The sequence below is a fragment of the Typopeltis vanoorti genome, chromosome 7 (assembly GCF_054136105.1).
Source record: "Typopeltis vanoorti isolate ZY-2024b chromosome 7, IOZ_Tvanoo_1.0, whole genome shotgun sequence".
NCBI classification, from domain to species: Eukaryota; Metazoa; Arthropoda; class Arachnida; order Uropygi; family Thelyphonidae; genus Typopeltis; species Typopeltis vanoorti.
In genome coordinates, this window is record NC_143555.1 from 41,001,188 (window position 1) to 41,017,500 (window position 16,313).

At 33.2% G+C, this 16,313-nt stretch overlaps 1 protein-coding gene across 1 annotated transcript in view; it reads right to left on the bottom strand.

Annotated features, from left to right (window-relative positions):
• The window catches only part of LOC150104608 (actinia tenebrosa protease inhibitors-like), a 54,632-nt gene that overhangs the window by 37,147 nt on the left and 1,172 nt on the right, over window positions 1-16,313 (bottom strand). The window contains exons 2-5 of the mRNA XM_090395592.1: window positions 8,611-8,756; window positions 3,876-4,046; window positions 3,483-3,647; window positions 3,007-3,180 (exon numbers count right to left, since the gene is read on the bottom strand). Coding sequence (XP_090251718.1) covers window positions 3,007-3,180; window positions 3,483-3,647; window positions 3,876-4,046; window positions 8,611-8,665 — 565 coding nt within the window. The 5' untranslated portion in view covers window positions 8,666-8,756. The remainder of the gene's footprint in view (window positions 1-3,006; window positions 3,181-3,482; window positions 3,648-3,875; window positions 4,047-8,610; window positions 8,757-16,313) is intronic.

The window sequence follows — 16,313 nt, forward strand, 5'->3', positions numbered from 1 at the left end:
CGCTCTGGCAATTCGTTAGTGGGGGTATATTCGGTTCACTCAAACTTTGGTATTCCAGGTCTACCTACTCACTGATGAGACCTCAATAAAGGTCGAAATCGGTCTGGGTAGTGACCTCTCCTCATAATGTAAAACAGTAATACATCTCCTAGGAGCTGCGTTTTACATTATGAGAAAATATTAAGGATAGTGAAGGAACTTGCTCCACCTTTGCAACGAGTTGCCCTAGTGTTGTACTACCCAGGTGATCACTTACTCCTCGACTCGCCGATAGTTCTTCGGCATGAAACTCTTTGAATTCGATAGATTTCGATCTCCGAGTTTCGTATCTGGCTTTAAATAAAATAACGAGAGATTTATTATCCCCTTAACTTGAACGTTATTTATATTCCACTTTTCAAAAGAGCTTTTGGACAAAAACTAAATTTCATTAATATAAAATGAACAAGAAACGCTACTGAGGGTTACTAGTAGGAAAATGCTTAAATCATGTAAAAATGAATACAGCAATGTTCTTTCTTATAATGGAAGTTTATTTAGCTGGTTATTAATTTAATATGCTGTTTTAGGTGATTAAGTGAGTTGTAAATCGTCTTTTTAGCATTTTGAGATCCACAAAATACTTGGAGAGTACTTTTCTTTCTTTTTTTTTTTCTGCGTCTATTTAATCGATTTTTCACTTCAAATTTTGAGTTGCTTAAATAAATGAAATGACTGGGAAATATCAAAAAGGAAAATAATAAGTGTATATTAAATTATTAATAATCTTTTAATGGCATAATAGGAAACAAGATTATAATTCTGCTGGATTAGTTGATTGAGTGGTTAGTGTATTCACTCTAGTGAATTAGCTGCAGGTTCGAATCTACTATGGGATGGAAGCTTAAGAATGGATTTTTGTAGTAAATGGATTATCTGAGAATCCATTATTAGAGTTCCAGATTATCTCATTCTTAGCCTGCCAGAAGGAGATATCCTAGGTTCCATGTTTTTTTTTTTTTTTTTTTTTTTTTTTTTTTTTTTTTTTTTTTTTAACTTAGTTCTGGAATACATTATCCAAGCGTTTGTAAGAGATGCTTAAAGGTATTGTAAAAAAAAAAATCTCTTTGGACTACATCATATGTTGATGATGCCGAGAAATAAGCAGAAGGAATATTTACATTTGTACAAAACATAGAACATTAATAAAGTTGATTACGGAAAGACTGAAACAAGTGTGAAAACTGGGAATATATGGAAGTATTTTTAGGAGTAATGATTACAAGCTAATCAAATAGTATGTTAGAAGTGTAGAATAAAGAAAAATCAGATCCTTTTCTCATCGGATCCAGGTCAAAATATATACATAAGAAAAGTAAGTTACGAATAAAAAAAATCGACAATTTTTCAGATTGTTACACACTGATAATCAGGATATTTGCACGTAGAATAGAGGATTTGATGCTTTTCAAAGGTAAATATTAGAATATTTCTCCCATTCAATGATAACGAAGGAACAAACACAGCCATAATTTAAACATATGTTACCTGATTCATACTATAAGTCAGTACTGTAACACCATATTGCAATGTTCAAGTTAGAGAGAAGGTTTTGGATAAATAGTGATGTAGGCGATGAATCCAGAAGGCTAAGACACGATTTGGGCTATTCAGTCATAGGAAGAAGAATATGGTCCCCCCACCACACACCACATACACACAGCAGCAATATAAACATGTACGATACGTTTGCCAGCTTTGGCGAGTGTGATTTACATGCAAATGACTTCTGTATAAATGAAAAAAAAACAACATCAACTAAAATAGTATTATAAGGAAGCATAAAAACACAATGTGTAAAGGCTAAATTCTTTGTAAAAAAAATAAAAGATGAGGCCGAGGAGTTAAAATGTGGTCGAAGTACTTATGGATGGATCATCAATTAAGGATCATTTGAAACAACTGGTGTCTGAAATATACCCCCCCCCCTCACATGAGAATTTCATGTGAGGGGGGGGGTATATTCAGGCTGTTTCTTTTCTCTCCTTCTCCCCACACAAATTTCCTTATTTAGCATAAAAAATAACTCTGACAAGAAAAGAGAAGTGCGTCAGTTGTATAGAGATTTCGATGCCGTGGCCGAAGAAATAAGTATTTATTAAATTGGAATATTCGCAGTTAGTGTAACACGCATGATTTCATTCTTTCGTCGGTACTGAAGATGTTTCATTTTGATAGCATGTTTATAATTACATTTCGAGATTCTAGTGTAGGAGCTGAAGGTTCCGCGCTGTTTCTTTTAAAATCCAGCTGATTAAAAATTATTGACGAAGTTTTAAGAGTCGGCAAGACACTTACATAGACTGGTTCTTTCTCAGTTTAAGTTTCTGAAACACTGATCAGTTTTATGGAAGCCGAAGTAGGTAATCAGAGTAGTTTTTGTTATATTACATTCAAAAAATCCCGCAAGATTTGTTAAAGTTCTCTATGTTTATTTGTGATAATACTGATTTTATGAACTTCGTAATGTATACAATTTCAATACAATACGTCTAGCCAAGAAGTGTCAAAAAAAAAAAAAATGACGGTACACTCAAAGTGTCCTGACATTTTTTTTTTAAACGCCAAGGTTCCTCGTACTCGGTTGAGTATGCTCTGCGTTACTTCCAAGGTACCAAAGGCTAATTTGATTTTGATACCTCTAGATTGCTATGTTTCATAAACCGGCTATGATCGTAAACCAGCCAACTAAAGCATTTTATTTAATATTGTTTATCTAGAGAACGTTATAAAGTTTTTCATTCATTCCCCACTTATAAATGACATGCGTTATTTCATTTATATCAAAAGATAGACTGCGACATCTAGCAAACGATATATAAATTGTCAGCTCTTTATTCTTTTTAGCGCACACACACGCACACAGCTTATAATGCTTATACAATTTCACCTGCGATATTTTCAATCTGAGTTATGAATTAGTGAATGCCTTTCTCAACCTCGCTTGAAATCATTGAAACTACACACTTTTAATGCATCTTGCAGCACAATCCTCCTCTTTATCGAACCTGTTGGTGTTGCCTTCACATCCACTGTAGATGAACTTCATGCAGGTGCCTGTCGTGAAGTTGAAGTAGTACCTGTGTACCGTAGCTTCACATGGTCCTGCATCTGGTAGCAATCCACAAGGATCCGTTTCACCTGTAAGAATTCCATTTTACGCTTTGTCAGTTCTTGCTAGAAGTAATGAATCTTTTGAAATTCTGATTTCAATTTCAGACTATTTCTATCAAAACAAACAGAAATATTAAAAAAAAAAAACAATTTAATTTTAAATACTTCGTTTAGGACTTCACTTGAAATGTTTAAAATATCTGAAATTAATCGGTTAGAGTTTTGGATTTCTATCTACAAACCATTATTGAAATGTTTCAGTTCTATAAGGGAATAAATTTTACTCTTAAACTTTTTCTCGCATATTGTTGAAGATAATTTGCACTCACATTTTCTCTGGCATTCTTTCAACGTTTCGAAGTTGTTGCCGTTTCCTCGACAACCTCCGTAGCCGAATGTTTTGCAAGAATCAGTCGTATGGTCATGATAATAGCGATAAGTTAATTCCTTACAAGGACCAACTTCCATCTGCATTGTGCATATATCGGCATTAACTGAAACAGAAGAAATCAAGCTTAAAATGTCACATTTTAAAGTAAAATTTTCATGACTTATTTTATTATCAGATTGAATAACTTAAAGATAAAAAAAAGACACAACAACCTTCAGTACTTCTATGTGACACTAAGTATCCTTCAGACAAACATGCAGTTATACCTAAAAGTTACTGTATTGTTAATTTTAGATATTTTACATATGAATCCGAGAAAGAGAGTTCTTACCATCACACTGAGTGCGGCATTCGTCCTCAGTGAAGAAATTGTTTTCATTTCCTCCGCATCCACTGTATGTGAACTCCTGACAGGTGTTTGCATTGTTGTTATAATAATATCGTGTTATACTATCTGTACAGTTACCATAACTCGGTTCCAAATGCCATTTTTCATATACACCTGCAAATAATAATTACAATATAAATTGATGAACATATTTTATAATAGAATATAAAATATGCTCATTAATTTCTAAAAAGAATAAACAGGTTTCTAAGAAAATAATATGGAGTAATCACCAACAGAATAATATGGAGTAATCACCAACAGAATAATATTAGAGTTCACGTTCACAATTAGTCTAGAAACATTCTAGATAAAATATATCTGAAAAGATATGTATTAATCTCTCGTTTAATAGTTCTAAGTGTCAAATGAAGCATTTAGAATTTTTCATCTATCGAATTTGTCATTTAATTTAACCCATTCTTACAATTTTGATACAGTACATACAATATATGATACTTCTGTGAAAGTAATGGGAATGCGATTTTAATATTGAATAATTAAAGATCTGAAGACTAGTTTACAACATTCATTACATTTCATAGCTTGTTGATTGATATAGATAAATTTTGTTTCAAAACTGTTTGCTTAAAGGTGAACTGAATTGTTGAATTACTGATGATAATGCTGCGATTAGAAGAACGTATACGATTTCATAGACTTACTGTATTAAAGTTTAATACAGAATAATTCCAAGTGTCTTATGAAGTATTCGAATGTAGAAATCATATCAAAGGGTACCTAGAATTGGAAGTTTCCAAGCTCCCGCCTAAACGTTTGTAATTCAAAAAAAAAAATTCTGTAAATGCACATCTGTAATATAATATATGAAATTATTTTTAAATGTTTCCTTCCAAATTTTTAGCGTAAATATACACTAAAAATGCTGAAGTCCGGGTAGGACTCTAGAAAGAAAATTCTAGGAAACTTGTATATTAACACAGATAGCCTATCCGGGTGGGGGTGGAAGGCAGTATATATGAGGACAAATCTAAATTTCATTTTTATGTTATAGAATGAAAAGTATGTTCAGCATTTTTAATAATTTTCGAAAAAGTTTTTATTCTTAATTGACATCTCATGATTAAAAAAAAACGTTTTATAGGGTAGGAAGAAGAGGTCCTTTTTAAATGGATGTATATATCTGTGTCAGTAGTGCGCTGAATTAAAAGAATTAAATCCTACAACACCTTTGACTTCTAAAAGGAGTAAGCGGAGCTCTTCTGTTTTCTTTAATGCTCTTTCAAACATCTTATTCTCAGTTTTCATATCATGTTTATCATCTATGATTTCTTTTACGTTATTTCTCAGCATTTTTAATAGATCACAGAATATTTTGTCACCTTCAGGATATTTATCTTTTATATTCTGACAAGTATCCCGTAATTTGTGTTTAACTACTCTACATAAAGCATGTAGCTTCGTTGTCTTACATTTTCTCTATATTCTCTCGAAGCAACGGCTTTATTTATTTGCCAGGACTCTTTCTTTGTATAATTCGTTCTTTTACATTCCTGTCCAACTTTCTGAAAAGAAAGTCCATTAGGGAGATGTGAGTTTTCTGTCCTTGCAAACAAATTAATCGCATAGCTCTATGACTGAATTAATCAACGTTTTCTGCGCAATATACCAATGACTCTTTAAATTTCTTTCTTGTTTTCAAATTTTTTTTCTGAATTATATTTATATATTTGGGTCTGCAATTTACCTCTGAAAGCTACTTGACTTTCTCAAAATTAAATGGGGGAGCCTTCCTATTTCAAACCTTCTGTTTGTTCTTTTGTCATTACCAACAAAAATATAGCAATCTTGACAATAACATAGTTGGCGAGACATTTTTAATTCTCTTGTCTTCTCTTCATGTGAATTTGTTAAAATATTTATAATGTATCTGAGTTAAATCTTTATATCTGAGCAAAAATCCAACAGATATCTAACATCATTATTAGCTTTACTCTTTTGTCCATATTTTCTCCCAGACGTTTGTTACATATTCCTGTTACGTCTCCTACTCTGTTTGTTTTAAGTCTATGACAAGGACCAGCTTTTCCTTTTTCATTTTTGTCAACTATTCCTCCACTTCTTTCTTAGTAGAAAGAAGTGGAGGAATTTCTTCCTTTTGTAGTACCACAGACCCACACAAAGTTTTATTGCCCAGTTCCTCGTTTTAATGTTTGCCCATCTTTCTCTTTCTCTCTTTATGTACGAGGGATGTCCAAAAAAGTAAGTTCTGTCAGAGAAACAAAAATATACTTACAAAAAAAAAAAAAAATATTTGAAATTAAAGTAGACATCTTTCACTACTTTTCTACATAATTTCCGCCATTGTTCAGGCACTTATCATAACGGGGCACCAAGAATTGTATACCTTCGTCGTAGAGGGTTGCCGCCTGTGACGCAAACCACGTATCGACTGCTTCTTTGACCTCGTCGTCGTCTTGAAACTGCCGGCCACCAAGGAAAGGTTTCAGATGTTTGAACAGGTGAAAGTCGCTTGGCGCGAGGTCAGGACGCTTTCATTTTTAATTCTCTATGGAGGAGCATCGTGCACACTTGTCCTTCCTTCATTAAAAAGTCTTACCCATCTTCGTACTATTGTATCACTCATTCCGTGTTCTCCATAAACCTCAATAATTTGCGATGAATTTCAGCTGCTTTCACATTCCTCGTATTCAAGAAACCGATCACTGAACTAATTTCACATGCGGCGGGCGATTCGATTTTCTTAGGCCACACCAAAAAGCGTACGCACTGCGAGAATGTCTGAAAACGGCGCCAACGCCTTGCTAACGAATCAACAAATTCAGCACGCATGCGCACCATTACGATCGCAGAACTGCAGTGAAAATATTTAAAAACGGAACTTACTTAAACGGAAATATTTAAAAACGGAATTTATATATATATATATATATATATATATATATATATAAATTCCGTTGTGCGCAGATTTGGTCTCCCAAGTTCCAAGGGGATGAAGAAGCTGCGGAAAGGCGTGCAAAGACGAGTTACAAAGATTATCTCCGGATTATGGGATTTAGAATATGAGGACAGATTGCGAGTATGTGGATTGCAGACTCTAGTTAACAGGAGAAAGAGGGATGATATGATAGAGGTCTATAAACTTTTGAATGGGTGTTATAGGATTTCAACTGATGAAATTTTTCGTTATATGGAAGGTGGGGAGAGAACACGGGGACATCGATGGAAGTTAAGTTTGTTCACAGTCAAGAAAGGGGTAAGAGCTAGGTTTTTCTCCCAAGAGAGCAGTGAGTGAGCGAAATAATTTGCCCTTAGGGGTAGTGAATGCATCTAGTGTGAATGAATTTAAGGGAAGGTATGATACTGGTTTGACTCCCTGGCTGTGTCAGATAATAATAATAATAATAATAATAATAATAATAATAATAATAATAATAATAATAATAATAATAATAATAATAATAATAATATTAATAATAACAACAACAATAATATATATTATATATATATAATATAAATATAATATAAATAACAACAAGAACAACAACAACAATAATAATAATATATATATATATACTTAAAATTGCAGGTTATTGTAGAAGATTATCTTCATGTTGTAGTAAATACTATAGCTACTTCTTCCTTTCTCGGATAATTATTTGTCTGTCTGTAATATCTCGTAGTTGTTATTTAGAAGAACCTACCCGTTCTTTCTTCTTTCGGGAACATCATTCAGGTCTAGTACTTCTCTAATTCTCTTTCCAATTCAACTTCTTTTCAATTGGTGCTTCCAATGCTAATGACGGCTATTTTATATTCTGCCAATGTTGAGTTTAAGTTCATCCAGTAGCTGACTTTTCATCATTCTCTCTAATTTTCTGACAAAAAAAAAAATAATAATAATAAACATGAGCCTTTGTTTAACGAGGTGATGCCACAACCATGATATTTCATTTTGTTTTGCAATTTGGTAGACTTAATGCAATTTGGTAGACTGAATCTTAACTTCACAATCCATCGTTCAGTATCGAAGTAGATGCCTAGATATGGGGTATTCCAGGAGAGGGTGAGGATGGGACTGTAAGTCAAATCCTCGGTTCTCAGTGTTCCTTAATAGGATAGTGAAAGTCTCCTCCCGGTTTTCTAACATTCGCCCATATGCAACCCATTAAGTGGGTGTGCTCAGGGTTGTATAATCTGAAAATCCTACTATTCAGACTGAAATGGAATTTTGTCAATCACTTAAGGCTTCCAGTATGCTTCACATCGAAATATGAAATTTATCTACAAAGTCTCCTTCTTCTTCCCTTCACATATTATGCCTAGTGGCCTGTTATGGAGCTGTCTTAGCCCTTCTAAGCCGTACCCGTTCGGAGGATAAGGTGGCTAGCCCTATATTTCCCGGTGTGTTCTATGTCTGTAGATGCGTGTGATCATTGGGCCGGTTTGCCTGCTTGGTAGATTAAACCCCAGATAAACTGGAGAGAAAAACCTGCACTCCACGCCCAAGACCGGCTAATCTGGCTATGTCTGAGAAAGATCCTTAAGCTTCTCACTTCAGCGAAGGGAATCGAATCCTTTACCAGGTATAATGGTTGCGAAGCGCATAGCCACTCGGCTAACAGCGCGGACATCTAAAAAGTAAAGACATTAATAAAAATTCATTTTCAACGCTTAAAATTTGTTTTGATATTACCTTGAATGAAAGCAGGGCAGAAGGCGATAATGTAAAGGATCCCATAGAAATTCATAACTTTTACTTATTTTGATAATATCCACGATGGAAAAATGTCAAATTTATGGGCATAATCTACAACTGTAGGTTGTTGTCTTCTTGTAAGTCTGTAAAGAAATAATCAATTATTTGCCAGATGTTCAGTCATCTTAATTTTTGAAGAACAATGCCTATGAATTTATGTTTATAATTAAACTAAGAAAAGAACACATTACTTAGAAATAAAATTAAAAGTTCATCTTAACATTTTCAGGATATAATTTTAATCTGGGCTTAAATTTATTAATTATAAAGCATTGAAGTAGTTTGTAAAAGTATTTTTAAAATATTCTATCGAAGTTACACTCAAGAAGTTTCAATTGATTGCATTCCTTTATCATTAACAGAAGGATAATTTTCTTATCTCATTTTCAGTTGAATACCAATGCTGATTCAGGACGTGTGCATAGAGAAGACCCCCAGTGTTTAGAGAGAGAGATTTTTACCATAGAAAAATTTTATTAAGCAAAAGCATCTTGCAGACTCTTCTTCCATATTTGCAGAAGGGAAAAATAAATAAAATGAATAAAATGAGTGAGACGCGTGAAATGGCTATGCGCGCGCATGAAATCACAGTGCCGCTGCGAGGACCTGTAAGCTCCTACAACCGAGCAAGCCAAGGTAGCTTTGACTAGACGAGCAAGCATCGGCCTTCGATACACAACGCAAAGCTCAATTATTGCCGCGCAAACTTAAGACGTCTTCTGTCTACTAAAATAAAAGCCTAAATGGAATGCTTATAAATGCATGCATTTATTAACAAATAAATAGTACTTCTTTCTCAATTAATGAGCTTATGCAGCAAGCATGGAGAATTCGCCACTGGATATGGCATATGGTACAGTCTGGAAAATCTTAAGGAAAATGCTTCACTTCTATCCGTATAAATTCAGTCGTGTGCAAGTACTAACTACCGCAGATAAGCGCATGAACCTCGCGCTAATTCTTGCCCGAATGGAGGTCGACAATAACTGACCTTGGGAATATCCTGGGGTGATGAGGCTTATTTTTATCTGAATGGATCAGTCAACACTCACAACTGCAGAATTTGCGCATCTGAACATCTCCAAGCGATCCAGCAAGTACCACTGCATTCTCCAAAAGTAACCATGTGGTAAGAGCTAATTTCATAATAGGACCATACTTTTTTGTTATCATTCCATTTTATCTGCCTTTAATCCTCCACCAGCCAGGAAATATATATATATATATATATACACACGTCCTAGCCGGTTGGAGGGTTACGTCCAGCTAAATTTGGATACCATTCAATACACCTGTTGAAAGAACATGGATAAGAAGTGCAATTTGGCTGTTCTGTCCTTTGGAATAGTGCGATAATCCTTCACGCTGTAAAGAACACTTAAACAGATAACGTGATGGAACGGTTCTCGTAAAGCTGAGTCTCAGTTCTCAATAACAAGGAACGCATTTCCTTGTTTTATGCTGGGCAACTGGACTCTTAGTTATATTAGAGCAGTGTTTCTCAAAGTGTGATATGCTTACCCCTGGGGGTACGCAAAAGGGCGTTAGGGGGGTAAGTGCCAATTTTTGGCTATGCATAATTAAAGGAGTCATTATATTTTTCAACAAAGAGTGCAATTAGAGACAACCGGAATAAAATGGCACTAACTAATGAATCACATCCCCCTCTCCAACAGAAACTGCTGTATAGACCAAGCAAAACCATATGTTGCCGGTGGAACATATGGTTTTGCTTGACACCACCCCCGTCGTTAACGTGTTGAAACTAAGAAATATATAGCGAATGTGTTTCAGATATTATGGAATTCGGTTGAAGGGAATCAGCATTTCAAACTGAACTGTTGAAATGCTAATTTGTCTTTGGTTCGCGCGATCTTTTGTTAATACCGCACCAATCATATGCAGTTCTTCGCTGCTCTACTTATTTCAAGTCTTGTAAATTGCTGATAATTTTTGCTTGAAATAATGGGAAAGAAGATGATGCTATTTGGGTTTTGGGTAGATAACTTTGAGGATGCACACAAAGAAACTGTTCTCGATGCCAAAAGTAGTGATAGCGAGTAGGAACGTTTGGTAAGTCGCACCATTTTCAGTTTTTTCTTAAAACTTTAGTTTCCGAAAATTCCCACACGTATCTCGCAATACGATTTTTTAGCTTTAATTTTGGGAAAAAAGTTACAGTTATATTCGAGTAAATACAGTATTTTTTTTTAGCTTTCAAATTCTTACGTATGGATCATTGGTTAAAGATTGGATTTATAAAACCCCCAAAAGAGAGCAATATAGTAAATACAAGTAGCTGCAAGCAACAAGTAAACGTTGATATTGCATCTGGATCAAATGAAATTGATAAGAGTGTGTCGTCTGACATCTCTAGAAAACCAAAATTTAAAAATAAATCATATTTTTTTGTTTACATGAACATATAAATTTAAATACAATAGATATTTAATTTTAATTAATATTTTAAATTAATTTTAATCAATATTTTAAATTAATTTAATTAATATTTCCGCTACAATAAAGTTCGACAGATTGAACAATACTATTGCCTCATTTCTTTTCTCCTGTGGGAGAAAAACGATAAAATATCACTTGTATAATTATAGCAGATTTCTATTGGCAAAAATGGTAAGAAAATAATCATTTGCGCTTTCATTTCAAAACACAAAGAAAGAACATTGTAAATTCACTCACTGAAAAAGAAAATACTACATATTTTTCTTCTGTTATTATATGTTTTTTTGCTGTAGTAGAAACAAGGAATTACTGCACATATTTCTTTTGTCAGTACAAGAGTGCAAAAATCTGTAAATTGATTACATTATAGCTGATAGAGAATTCATGCCAAAAAAAATATTTATGTAAGAGTTCTAACATCAGCAGATATAACGACATTTTCTTCTAGTTTAGATACGTGACATTATTGAACTTTTGCTACTATTTTACACTAAACTGCATGAGCATGTTCCCGAAGTGATTTAAGTTTGCAACAATTGCCTGCAGACTGAATAAATCTAAAATCCTTCTCCCCCCCTCAACCCCAAAAATAAATGATTATGTAACAGATAAGCACCTTTTCTCTTAAAAAATCAAATCCATTTTTCAAGATAATTGTCTGAAATAATTTAAAAGTTTTCGATAATAAAAGTGAAACTGATCACTGTAAATAAATAAATCATTTTTGCATAAATACTACATCAGCCTATAAAAGAAATGTCAGTTTTTCTGTTAGGATGTCTGAACAACTGAAAACGAAACAAGATATTCTTGCTTGAGGCAATTTAGTGTGACTTCTGGGCAGTCACACTAAACTTTCTCTCTTGTGTTCAGCTAAGAGGATTATTGTTCAGCATTTCTAAGACGTATTTCAGAAATAGCAACCAGCAGCAGTAGAAGTAACAATATTTAGAATTAAAAAAAAGAAACAAAAATAACACAACTGAAAATTTTTTTTTGTGTGGCATGCGTAAGCAGTTTTACATATTGAAAATATTGCATGGTATTTCTAAATCTTAGAATAATTTCAACAGGCCGCTGAACAGCTGATTTCAGATGCAAAGAAATAGTACAGAATTAGAAACTTCGAATAGACAAAAATATTATTGCTTTTTTTCTTTGTCAAAACGGTAAACTGAAATAAGAGATTTTCAATACTGTCTGAAAGCTTTCAAACCAGTAGAAACTTAAAGTAGTTATCTAACTGGGTTCCAGGAGAAGAGAAAGGGGGTTAGGAGGAATTGCAGTAACAAATCTTAAAAATGAGCATAAATTTTCAATCACTCCATAAAGGATATCCTTCCTATTATATTTTCAAAATATCTACAGTGGTTGAGCACTGGATATTATAGTAAGGTGCATTCTACAAAAAAAAAAAAAAAAAAAAAAAACGGTTGCAGTTTTAAGCAAAAGAAGATGGCGAAGGCTCTGATAAAATACCATTGGATATAAATTTTTTGTGAAACTCGTTTTATTTTTGGAAAGAGACACAATAAATAAATTGTGCAGCAAAAAAATAAAAAATAAAAAACGATCAATATCCTAATACAGTAAAGGAAATTCCAAGTAACAAAATACAGCAATCCTTTGATTAATGTGCCTAATGCGTTCTTTAAAGCAGTCGCATTAATCGAAAACGCACTAATTGAATATAATAACCTATGGGAAAAAGTATAATTTGTTCCCCAAATTTCTTTTTTGACCCTTAAATTTTTTTAAAATAAATTATTAGGGTACGTCTCAGGGACTAGTTAAAGAAAAACCATCAAGCTAAAAGTCAATAAAACATATTCAGGATATAAATTTATTATTTTACTTATAAACAAAGAATTGAGCTAACGTAGGTTAGCGGACATTTTGTTTCTTTTTTTCATTCAGCTGACAAGGTATGACCCTATTTGCCTCTTCTACTATTTCTGCAAGTTTACTGATTCTCTCTTCATTAGGGTCAGCCTCTAAGCATTGGCGCTTAAAAACTTCTACAGTACGAAAAATATTTGCAAATTGTATCTGTGAAATCTCTTTGGGCTTGGCAGCGATTAAATTTTCTTCAGGATCTTCCCACTCTACATCTAAATTTAGCAGTTCCGAACCATCCAATTTCTCAGAATGAGATTTAATTAACTTAGATTCATTTGAAAAGCCTCTAAAATCATTTGCACCATGTGGAAGAATGTGCTACCACACGACTCACGTGTTAATAGCAATAATTTCATTCGACTTTGGGACATTACAACCAGGCTGAGATTTATTTGATTTGGCCAGAAAAAGTCTCGGAAAGTATTCACTTCCAAAAAGACCGGTTTCATCGACCCTATTCTTCAAAATCTCTAGACAATTTGCGGCCACCTTCTTATCTGCACTTTCAGCTTCGCCTGTGATTAGAACATTATGTATGCTGTTTCTCTTTTTGAAAGGCTCAAACCACTCAAAAGCGAAGAATTCCACTAGCGTGGAATTCTTCGCTTCCATTATTGATAGCCCTTTCTTTCAAGTTTGCAAAGAGACTTAATGCTTTTGATTTAATAAGGTCAGTGCTTAGGATTATCCGTTTTTGGTTACAATCTTCGATCCATGTAGATAGAAGTCTATAATTCAATCATTATAATACTTTGATTTCGAGTACACGCATGATGTACTCGAAGCAGCCTTACTTTTCTCTTTGTATTCAGCATCTTTGATTAAAATTGCTCATATAGTTGATTCACCCATTTAGTATTCTTGTCCTATCTTGTCTCTGAATTTTCCTTGTTCATTTTCTTTATTATTTCAAGTTTTTTTTCCCAACGAAATTACTTTTCGATCATTTTCACACTTCCACATTTTTGCTCACTAATTCTTTTACTCAACATGAAAGATTGCGAAAATACTTTAAAATAAAAAAAAGTAAGGAAAACAACTGCAAAGCAGGCACGAGATATGATCAGCAAAATGCTATGTAATTAGCAGACGACATAAATTTTGGAGGTAAATTTGGAACAGAGTGTACATGGAAATAATGTAGTATGCCATAAAGAATAATTGTAAAATGTTTTAAATCGGTAACTAAATTATTTCATTCAGGTGAGCGATTTTAAAATAGTTAGCCATAAAAACAGTACATATAGAAAATGTTTAAAATCCGTAACATTTATTTTTAAGATGTATATAAGCGCACTGTTCGAATTTTAGAAGCGCGCTAATCGATTTTGGGTACAGAAAAAAAAGACGCACTAATCGAAACGCACTAATTGGGGACGCATTAATCAAGGGATTGCTGTACATGCAAAATGAAGTGACACAAAAGTCGTTCCACCACAGTTAATCCGGTAATGGGTCTAAAATCGCCGTTAAGGGATTAACGGAGGCGGAGGGTAAATACTTGATAAAAGGTAGAACAGGGATGAAGTTTTGATCCATGAAAAATTCTGGGGGTGGTGTGACTATTTCATCCACATAGGCTAGTAGGAGGGTTAAGCTGTAGTTGATGGTAAAATCCACGATGTTGTCCATTTTTCTAATTCGTATTTAATGTCACTGTGATAGTTTAGATACATACTTGCAGGAAAAGTTTTATTCCTCTGTACATAATTTCAATAAGCACGGTGTCCTCGTTGCTGTGCTGAGAAATTAATATTGCCTCGACTTCAGGGTTGACAACAAGTATTGCAGAGTTTTAGATCCTTTTGAAAATATTTTATAATTACTTGGAAAGCCGTGAGTGCGTGCGTGCGTGCGTGCGTGTGTGTGTGTGCGTGTGTGTGTGTGTGTGTACGCGCGCGTGTTTGTGTTTGTGTGCGCGTCAGTGCGTGTGTGTGTGTGTATATGAAAGCTATGCTTTCATATACAGATAAGCTTAATAAATAAGCTTTGAGGATGAAAGCTGAGAAATGATATCACAACCAAAATGAACGAAAAATAAATTTTTAAAAATCCATATATTACATGTAAGTACAGTAGATGCAGTGCGTAAATAACGTAATTGAAAATTGTAAATGTATATAACTCATGTAGTTCAGTGGTGTGTGTTTGCACACCATTGCGCTTGACAGCACGAAGGAAGACTTCTTGGTTTCGAATCTAGTCGACGACTAGAGGAAAATTTTCTAAGCCTTCTTTCGACCGGTTCCCGAGTTAATCGATCTCTGGCATGGCAAGTGGGTTTTTTCTCCCGGAAACTCGGGTTTTTCGTCCAGTGAACTCAAGAAAATCGACCGTAGAACCCACACTATTTCAGAGATTAAATATATTTTGTTAGGGTTAGGAACCACGAGATGGAGGCACTTGTTGAGGCATCTCTCTTCTTCACTGCGTGCTGCTTAATTAGTGATAGCTTTGGGCCAGTTATCTCTTGCATACCAGTGGAGATTATTCAACCGCAGAAACAATAAATTACGAACTACAGTAACTATTATTAAAACATACAGAAAAAAAAGAAAATAAAAATCTGAACGAATTTGATTGTTACAAAAAATTGAATAAATAAATAAACAGAACTAAACCTGTTGTAAATATGTAACTACAATATGTAATCATAATTTTAATAATAAAAAAGGAATGAATTTTAAAAAAAATGTAATCAATGTATGTATCAGATGTAATCAAATGTACTCGTATGTAATGTATGTATGTATGTATGTATGTATGTAATGAAGTTTCACATGTAATTTAAATATGTAATCATAATTCTAAGGAAAAAAAATTTATATGTAATTTAGCTGAGAAATAATAAAATGGAAAAATAAATATATATTACATTAATATTTATACATACACACACACACACACACACACACACACACACATATATATATATATATATATTCATTTTTAATATAAACTGACTAAAAACCCGAGAGTTATAACAAAATGAGATTTATTTGAAAAACGCAACATGTTTCTTCAAGATTGACTTCATCAATATATATATATATATATATATATATATATATATATATATATATATATATATATATATATACATACATATATATATATATAGATACATATATATATATATACATACATATATACATATATATACATACATATATACATATATATATACATATATATATATATATATATATACATACACACACACACACACACATATATATATATATATATATATATATATATATATATATATATATATATAT